The 9,974-nt window shown below is 34.1% G+C and overlaps 1 protein-coding gene across 2 annotated transcripts; it reads left to right on the top strand.

Annotated features, from left to right (window-relative positions):
* The first annotated feature begins 730 nt into the window (after positions 1 to 730).
* si:ch211-266g18.9 (transforming growth factor-beta receptor-associated protein 1) lies at positions 731 to 9,745 on the top strand. 2 transcript variants are annotated; one of them, XM_058748453.1, is made up of 12 exons: positions 731 to 851; positions 944 to 1,668; positions 2,321 to 2,515; positions 2,984 to 3,138; positions 5,090 to 5,172; positions 5,324 to 5,668; positions 5,759 to 5,816; positions 5,905 to 6,048; positions 6,510 to 6,638; positions 7,613 to 7,772; positions 7,909 to 8,330; positions 8,435 to 9,745. In XM_058748453.1, exons 2-12 carry the CDS (start codon positions 1,005 to 1,007, stop codon positions 8,579 to 8,581), a joined length of 2,502 nt encoding a protein of 833 aa, XP_058604436.1. In that variant the 5' UTR covers positions 731 to 851; positions 944 to 1,004; the 3' UTR covers positions 8,582 to 9,745. The 2 variants fall into 2 exon arrangements, with proteins under 2 accessions (XP_058604436.1, XP_058604435.1); XM_058748452.1 differs by having other exon boundaries at positions 763 to 1,668.
* The last annotated feature ends 229 nt before the right edge of the window (positions 9,746 to 9,974 follow it).

Here is a 9,974-nt window from a genome sequence, read left to right as displayed (position 1 = left end):
TATGCACAAAAGGTTCTTTGTAGTGGAAAATAGTTCTTTAGGTTATAACAATGTTTTTCACTCTAAGAAAAAAAAATGTTCTTTTAAGAAAAAAATGGTTGCTCTATGTGAAAAACCTGTTATATTGTAATATTTAGTTGTTAATGCAAGATGAAACTGAAAATAAACAAACATGGGTGCCATCAGAATGACAGTCTACTCTAAACAGTTGATAAAAACATCACAATAATCCACAAGACTCCATCAAATTCCTTAATCATGAATTTGTTTACTACAAACACACAGCATTTGACTTTATAAAACATTAACAAATGGACTGAAGTCGTGTGGATCACTAGTGGATTATTTTGATGTTTTTATCAGCTGTTTGGTCTCTTGTTCTGACGGCACCCATTCACTGCAGAGGATCCATTGCCGAGCAAGTGATGTAATGCTACATTTCCAAATCTGTTCTGATGAAGAAGAGTAAATTTTCAGCAAAGTTTCATTTTTGAGTGATCTATTCCTTTGCATTTGAAATGAACATACTCGTAAACTAAAGCCTACCCTAATAGCAGGGGCAAAAGTACACGTGAGATAAAAATACATTTGCTGGAGCAAGCATGCTGTTTTAGCTTCCTTTTATGCACTTTAAAACACATAAAAGAAATATTTAACTAAAGGTTTCATGTCTCTATAGCCTTTCTTAGACATTTGGCATTGTGCAACCAACCTTCCATTCAGAGCCAGAGTAAAAGTAGTGAAACTGCTGACACCAACTTCCTCTCAGGATGAGAGTCACATGGCAAGGTCAAAATACACTTGAGTAAAAAATAAACGTCCATAATGCTGACAGCTTCTACGCTAATGAGGTGAGACTGTTCTTTACTTGTTTTATTTAGCTTTACAGCATGTAGCTATCTGAGCTAATGAAGCTGTTTTCCTTCTCTGCCCAATGTACTAGGTTTCTCATTTATTTTTAGGTGTATTTTTGCAACTGAGACCTAAATTAAGAGTAAATTACCATGAAAGTCTTCACCCCTGTGCTAGTCTTTCAAAAAATGCCCTCTGGGAAAGGCAGAGACAAATACAGCATTCAGTGTTTGGAGTGTTTTGGTAAAAACCTCTATATAGGGACCAAAGAGGGAGTCGTTGAGTACCTCACTGTAAATAACACGAGCGCTGAAGAAAGCCTTTCAGTGCGGGAGGTGGGGAAGAGACAGATGGGCCGAAGCGGAGCAATCGGCCAGCTGACAGCGGTCCCTGTTCTGAATCATCTCTTAGTTCTCTGGGACGGTTCGGTCACGGTGCTTAACATGTTCTCCCTGGAACTCCTTCCTGCCCTGAAGAAAATACAGAACGTGTCACTCTTCTATGTCAGTGAGTCAGCGGTTCACACTGATTCCGTCGAGCTCATTGCAGCTTCGACCAAGAGGAAAACAGTGAGCGTTTATAAGGTGTATGTGGACAGATGGGAGTGTGTGAGACAGGTGGCTCTGCCGCAGGAACCTGTGGTGCTGGCTGCGCATGGGACGTGTCTGTGTGTGGCCACTTGTGACAGATATTTTCTCCATGATTATCAGAGCCAAACCACCCTTGATCTTTTCCCACATAACCTGGGAAAGCAAAATATCATTGCCAACAAATGTGGAAAAGGAGAATTCATTCTGAATGGGCCTGGATGTTTGGGTAAGTATAAAATAAAAATAAAATTATAATAGACTAAATAAAAGACTAATAAAATTACAATGGTAAAAGACATTTTAAACTTAAAGTGGCAAAACAAGGTAAAAACAGTGTGAAAAATAAGCCAGTGCAATAGAAGAAAAAAAATACCGGGGTTTAAGTGATTTAAGGCTTTTATCTGCATGCTTGAAAAGACGTAACATTGTATTAACAACAATTAATTATACAATAAGTGCCCATAAGGAAAGAAAAACAAATCGAGACTTTTGTTGATATTTCTCTAATTTCCATATGTGTCTCCTCAAAAGAGATCTAAACAGAAGAAATTTAGTAACATGATTACATTTTTCCAAGACCAGATAATCTAAGCTACAGTATTATGAAAATTTATGAGTTTGTATAGCTGTATTTAAATTATTGCCTAATTAAATTCTATTTTTATTTATTTTTAATTCCCCTTTTTTCAATTATTTAATTTTGAGAATTTTAGGATAAATAACTCACATTTAATTGACACAACTGAATACTCCATTAACACCTATAAAGTAAGCAAATAAATAAATACATACATGCATTTACATTTCAGTAATAATTAGTGCAAATTACTTGTTTGCTTTATAAAGTAACAAGTGAAAGTAGTCTATATCACACACAGGCATGTTTGTGATGAAGAATGGCACTTCCCAGCATCCTCCTGTACAGTGGCCTGATGGAGTGGTGGACGCTGCAGTTCATTTCCCATATGTGCTAGCGCTACAAAATCAGACTATTCATATCTACAGCATTCTGGACCAGCAGCTGAAGCAAACTGTCCCTTTACAAAGTGCCAAATCTCTCGTCTCAACAGAAGGTTCGTTTTACAATCCAACATCAATCTTTCAAAAATCATTCATCAGAAGTCATAGTAAATTCAGAGGCAATATTGCCGTTCTTAATTGCTCGTATATAGTATCTTTACTTCTTTCAAAATTAAAATTCTTTTTTAAAATATTTTTTTGATTAAAAAAAATATTAAAATTAAAGTAAAACATTTTTAATCAACAAGTACTACAAATGTGTTTCACACAAAATATGCCACATTCACACTGACTTTAAACTAATGGTTCTCAACGGGACCCACTGCTCTGCACATTTTGTATGTCTCCCCTTATTTAACGCATCTGATTCAGATCCACTGCTTTAAAACAATCAGATTTGAGTATGCAGTCTGAGCTTGTTGCCATAATATGTAGACACTAATAATAACAATATCATACTTTTAATTTTATAGACATTTCATCGCACATTTTTAACTATTTCCTATGTTTTTTTGTTATAGAAAGTGTTTTTGTTGTTGCTGACAAAGAGATTCATCGGCTGTCACCAGTTCCTTTGGAGGATCAGATTGAAGAGCTGGTTAAGAGTCAGAGAGTTGATGAAGCCCTGATGCTGCTGGACAGACTTCAAGATCTCCTGCCAAAAGATTCATACAAGGTAAGACTGATGATAAATTACTAAACAAAGTGGATGTTTCTCTTATCTTTCTTTAACATGTTAGAAATATATAATCCATTAAGCCACACTGTAAAAAATGACTGTGATTTTAACTGTAAAAAACTGTGAAAACGCTACAGTAAAAACCTGTTAAATGGTTAACGGTAAATTCCTGTACAATTTACAGGGAAAAAAATGGAAACTGACGTTCCCAGAATTCCATGCATTGCATTTCAAATTTTATTTGAATTTTATGTTTTTTCTTTGAAATAACGATGTTTCTTAGTTTTTTTCTTATCAGTTATATTTATTAGGGTTGTATGTTACATCTCATGTTGTTAAATTAATGTTTATTGCATATTTCAGTTTAATGAGTCTCACCATGATGGTGTTTAGTGTTTGTGTGAATGACACTGTGCACCTTCTATATATGTTATTATTTTAAAAGCTGCTTGTGATGGGCTTTTTTTCATCATGTGACTCTCTCATCACCACCTGCATTTGGTGATTATCAGTGTAATACAAAGGTACCAAACAGATTTCAGTACTTTAATAGGTTGGTATATTAACATTATATCAGTTAATGAAATTATGGCATTTAACTGTAAATTTAAGTTAAAACTTAAAATGTTGTTACCGTATTTTTTTTACGGTAGAATTCCGGCAACCACAGCTGCCGGTTTTTTACCATAAATTAAAAAAATAATAATAATTTTTACAGTGCAGAATCTATCAGCAGGGGGTCATGAATAATGTTTGACCCCTTAGTGTCAATAATATCTCATTTAATCATTATTTATAACACATAGATTATATTTGATAGGTAGGTATATCCTGCTGAAAGACAGTCATATGAGAATAACCTTAAAACACAGAAACTACACATAATGTTTAACAGAGAGGTCAGTGAGGCTGAGCGTCTTAGACACACTGAGCAAGGTAATTCACATAAGCACTCGTGCCAGATGAACAGCAAGACGAAAATCATCTTACAATAGTATTAAATAAATATCACAGAGGCACATGTTCACAGATTTGAGCTCATCAAATATGCTACATGATTTTAAATGTGCTATGATAAATATTTAATACGTTTTAATATAATAGCTTATCAAAAATAAAGCAAACTAAAGTAAACATGTTAAATATTTAATGTATTATATAGATATATAAATAATAGCTGTCAGTCGATTCAAATTTTTTAATCTAATTAATTACAGGGTGCTGCGATTAATTAATCTAATTAATCACAAACTAAATTTGGCTGTGAAAATACCCTCAAAAGATCATTTAAACATGTTAAATGTTTAGGCTACAATGGCCTAACATAAAGTATGGAACATAAAAGCAGATAATTCGAGAAACATCTCAGTATTTTTTGTTCATGCAATGAAAGTCACTAGTGACCAAAACAGCTTAGTATTCAAAATACACTCTTTTATGTAATGCAAACGAAAGTAAGTCATTCAGGTTTGAAACAACATGAGGGTGAATAAATGATGACAGAATTGATTTATTTATTTATTTTTAGTGAACTACCCCTATAATGTAAGTGCCCTTATTATCATTTTTTTAAGAAAATGACCTTTCATGCAGTATGTAACACAGCTCTAAGTGAATGAAAACATCCTGCAAAGTTTTAAATCTGAAAGTGCACCTTGTATAAAGTAATCGTCTCTCAAAAGAAAGAGTCGACTCTGAATCATTGAAACGAGTCATTTTTAAAACGAATATTAACATTAAAATATTTGAATCGCGTTATTTTTCATAACTAATTAAGTTAACGCGTTAAACTGACAGTCCTAATATATATATAATATATTACATTTATTTATTTGTTTGTTTATTTATTTATAGTCCAACTTCATAATTGGAGGGGAAACTAATATATTTATACTGTATAACATATAACATATATCCTGATTTATGCCATTCATCACTTGACTTTTAGGATCTACATAAAAATGTCATCTGTACATCTGGAATGATAAAGTTCTACAGAGAGGCTTTTGTGGAAGCAAAAGAGCTTTTGATGTAAGTAATGCTTTAATGTGTTTTGCAAGAAAGTAATTTTTCAGTCTTTCTGCTTTACAATTTCATGTAATTTGTGAAGTTTACTAGCAATTTCTGTGTGGAAATTGTTTCAACATCCTACACCTTTTCACTATAATCCTTTATTTTCCAGTAAAGGTGAACTAGACCCAAGGGAAATCATTAGCCTTTATCCAGTTATGCCTGTTATGAGTGAAGACTTTACACCTCAGACTACAGCAGTCAGCAATGCCAAGGACCTGTGGATGTTAAGTCGAGACGATTGGCCGACATTTCAACAGTATCTAATCTTTTTGGATGACTTCTTGAGAGAAGTAAGGCCAACGAGACAGGGCCAAATGTGTCCTCAGGACATCGACTCAGCACTTTTTAAGCTGTATTTGGAACAAGGTGAATATGGAAAACTGGACCTGCTTGTGTCGTCGCAGAATAACTGTAACCTCCAAATGTGTGTGCCTGACTTGGAAAAGCACAAAAGGTTTGTGCTCATCATTTAAGGGTACTTCAGCATTCACAGGTTATTTTCTATTTTCTAGTGAGAAGACAAACTAATTTGCTGCCATTTCAGGTTTTTCACACTTGGATTGCTCTATCAAAGTCAAGGCCAGCATTTCAATGCAATTCAGGTATCTTTTAATCTTTGAAAGATCCAAAGAGCAATGATTAAAGATGGATCAGAAAGGAACGAACATTTCTTTCTTTCTTTCTTTTTAGACCTGGGTTAAAATTGTGGAAGAGCAGAGCGAGGACCACTCACACATCAGCGTATTCCAGCATATAGTTAATACTCTCTCAAATCTGGAACATAAACCCATCATCTGGAAATTTGTAGACTGGGTTCTTCAGAGAGACCAAGAGGCAAGCATTTTAAGTGTATTGTTTATCAACAGCAGAGGGCAGAGTTATACAGATTTCATCAAGTCTAGTTTACTCTTTTGCCCTTGGCAGTAAAAGAAACACTATTATGTATCTGGAATTTGCTCTAAGACACTAAGAACTACCTTGCTATAATTCACTATTCATCAAAAGTGCAAGTTTTTGAATATCTTTGAAAGAAGTGTCTTATGCTCACTAAGGCTGCATTTATTTGATCAAAAATACAGTAAAAACAGTAATATTTTGAAATAATATCACGATTTAAAATAAACGATTGTCCAATTTAATACATTTTAAAATATAATTTATTTCTGTGGCAGTAAGGCTGAATTTTCAGCAGCATTCAAAGTTCAAAAAGTGTTTTTTTTTAAATATATATATATCTTACTACTAAACTTTAAGCAATGTGTTTTTTCTAAAACATGCTCTTTATTTTAATATAGGCTGGAATACTGATCTTTACAAGCAGCCATGTTACATTTGCACCAGAAGAAGTCCTTGCCATTCTCACCAGCTACCCACTTGCTATGACTCTCTACTTGGAATATTTAGTCAATGAATTACACAGCCAGGTGACTTATCCATTTGTAATTAATGATTGTTTTAAGGGGGTCATCAGGAGTCAAATTTACATTGGCGTTTTGACATGCACAAGAGCTTATATGTATAGAACAGTGTTATTTTAGTAGTACTGATTTACTGATTTACTGTTATAGTTTTTATTTTTATATTTTGAATTTATTTTGCTTTTATTTTTTATTTTTATTTTAGTTTCAGTTTCATTTTTAGTCATTTTGTTATGTACCTTGACATTTTTAGTTCATTTTATTTTTTTTAAATATTCATAAGTAGTTTTTTGGGGATGTAGGTGTATTTCAGTTAATAACTACTTAAACTTAGATTTATCGATTTCATTCAGTTTTTTTTTTCATCTAATATTTTAGATTTTCATTGGTTTCAGGTTTAATTAAAGATAACAACTCTGGTATGAAAAGATTTGTAACATTCATAACAGAACACTTCCTCATCAGTCAAAAAGATCTTTTAGTGAAACCTAATTATAAAAACCGACTCGCTTCTGCAATTTTGTGGCATTGCATCAACACATGACCGTCCACGTTTACACATCAGAACTGGATGATCAGAAACTTTAAAACCCGGCCATTCATAGTCATGTAATAAAGAGAAAGCAAGATAAATGCTATTATTTCGATATCTCAGTGGCCTATTACAGAAAGTTAAGTCTCAAATTTAGCCCTAACCAGCTTCAAACAGAAATCACCATGGTTACTCTAGAATTAGGATGTTTCTGTAATATGGTCCCAGTGAACCAAAGTTAAATGTAAAATTTGTGTGTAAAACTACTTATTATACAACATGGGGTGCACAGCAGCAAAAAATAAATGGTAGAGAGTATAATGATTGAGAAAAAAAAAAAAACATATTTAAAAAAATAATTGACAAAAGATTCTGTAAAAATGACCCCTTTAATGCCAGTTCTCCATGACTGAACATTGCATTTAAGAAGCCAATTGTCTATTCACAGGAAGAAAAGCATCATACCATGCTCATCAAATCATATGTCAAATGGATATTGCAGTCGAACAAGGATGACTACAACAATAAAACAAGCAAGGATGAGATGAGACATAAACTACAGCAATTACTTTGGCAATCTTCTTTTTATAATGTGGACGCCATATATGGTGAGCATAATACATGCAGATAAAGATGTTAATAGGTTAACTACACTAATAAACCTGAAATTCAAACTTAAATGTGTTTGATACTGTCGCAAGTGTTCATGGATGAAACAAACCACTATACCCTTTATTGCCTCAGACCAAATAACACCCTCGTTTCTTCATGTGGAGAGAGCAATTTTACTTGGGAAGTCTGGTAAACACAAAAAGGCCCTTCAGGTTTTGGTCCATGAAGAAAAAGACCAGCAGGCTGCTGAAAGCTACTGTTGGAGGACCTCTGCTGGACGAGACAGGAAGTTCACACAGGGAATGTTTCTCTCCCTGCTTCAAATCTACCTCGAGTCCTGTCAACATGTTATCACGGCAGTGGATCTGCTGAACAAAAACGCAGCGTCTTTTGATTTAGTCAGTGTGTTGAGGGTGCTGCCGGATTCCTGGTCTCTGAAACTGGTTCTGCAGTTCCTCTGTGAATCACTGAGAGGAACCGTACATGACAAAAGAATGAGAGGTCTGGAGATGAGCCTTGCCAAGGTGGAGACCCTAAGACACAAGCATGTCTGGGTGAGACGTACTATAAATGAAACCATTTATGTGAGGGGAAAAAAACATTAAAATATTCAGTTTAACCTAAACAGCAACTCTAATGTTATTCTTTCTGCTCCTAGATGGAAGCAACGCATGAAAACATCCGAGTTGACAGAGGATGTGTTTGCCATTCATGCCAGAAACGTCTTACAGGGCCTGAGTTCCTGCGCAGGCCGACAGGAGAGCTGACACACATATCCTGTCACAGTGGAGAAAGCGGATACTGAACAGCAAAGGCACTATTATTCACACCTATTCACATTATCACTTTACATTTATACTCTCAGCAGATGCTGTTTTACTAGGTTGCCTACAATAAAGACAGTAATTACTTGGACAGCAAGGCAATTACTAGCACAAATTGCTGAGAAAGTTGACACATGCTAAGACACAAACAAAGCAAGCCACAAATACGAGCAGGAAACCCACAACAACTGCACATACTGTATACTATAAAACAGACCTGGGATGATACTGTACAATTTACTGGACAAATGACAATGTGCATAAGAATATTCTTATGCACATTAAAAATATATATTCGAATTTTATTATTACAATAAAAATATATTATAGTGCAAGATATAGACTCAGAATTGAAAAAATAAAATAAAATGAATACCCAGATCAGTTTATTTCTCACTTATTTATTTTCTGTGTTTATATTTCACAATTCTGAGTTTTTCCCCCTCAGAATTACAAGAAACAAAGTCTGAAATATTTTGTAACATTATAAATGTCTTTACTGTCACTTTTGATCAATTTAATGCATCCTTGGTGAATAAAAGTATTAATATCTTTCAAATGAACTTTTTTTTTTTGCATTATTTTAAAGTATTTTTCTATTTTTGCAACTTTCTCTGAAAATAACACACATACAATTCAAGTACAAGCCAAAGCCTATGCCAATATAAATAATAATAAACTATTCTTTCAGTCATGTTCATTCATGCTTCATGTAGATTCACTGAGGCTATATGTCTTCTGACTTGGCTGAAATGACCTTTGCATACTATGGGTCTCGACATGGGTTCCAGAGAACAAACTATATTATAAACAAGTCGACATCTCTTTTACACCCACTGGACTGGGTTGGCTCAGTGCTGTCTGCTTCTAGCCCAAGCATGGTGAGGAACTGGCAGCCTGACAAACCCAGGCTGTATACCACTTCAGGACATAGTGCTCTCCAGACAAGCCACCTTATGTGGACAAATTCTCAGACCAGACTGTTTAGTTTGTGGACATGAAAAAATAAATCACAAAACGCCTCAAATATGTTATCCAAGTGAATCAGAATATACCAAACAGACTGTGATATGTCAAAGTGATTCACTGTTGCGTAAAGTCTTCTGCTTCCATTCCTGTTATAAATAAATCTTTTGCCACTCTTGTCCGATTGCACAACTGGTTTTCATTTTATTTTGTTTACAAATAAGATTTTAACACAGATTGATGTGCCAAACTATTTGTATGTATTTATCTAATATCTGTATAGTTGGTATTCATAAGCTGTATTCATAAGGCAAATTAGCTAAAGGCATGCATTTTGAGAGCATATGGTGTACATTTTTTTTATTAATTTTTTTTTTTTTTTTTAATGTTATGCACTTACTGGGCATC

The sequence above is a fragment of the Onychostoma macrolepis genome, chromosome 17, assembly GCF_012432095.1.
Source record: "Onychostoma macrolepis isolate SWU-2019 chromosome 17, ASM1243209v1, whole genome shotgun sequence".
In the NCBI taxonomy this organism is placed as follows: domain Eukaryota; kingdom Metazoa; phylum Chordata; class Actinopteri; order Cypriniformes; family Cyprinidae; genus Onychostoma; species Onychostoma macrolepis.
The sequence above is the reverse complement of the archived record's forward strand: the minus strand, read 5'-3'. Positions and strand labels throughout refer to the sequence as shown.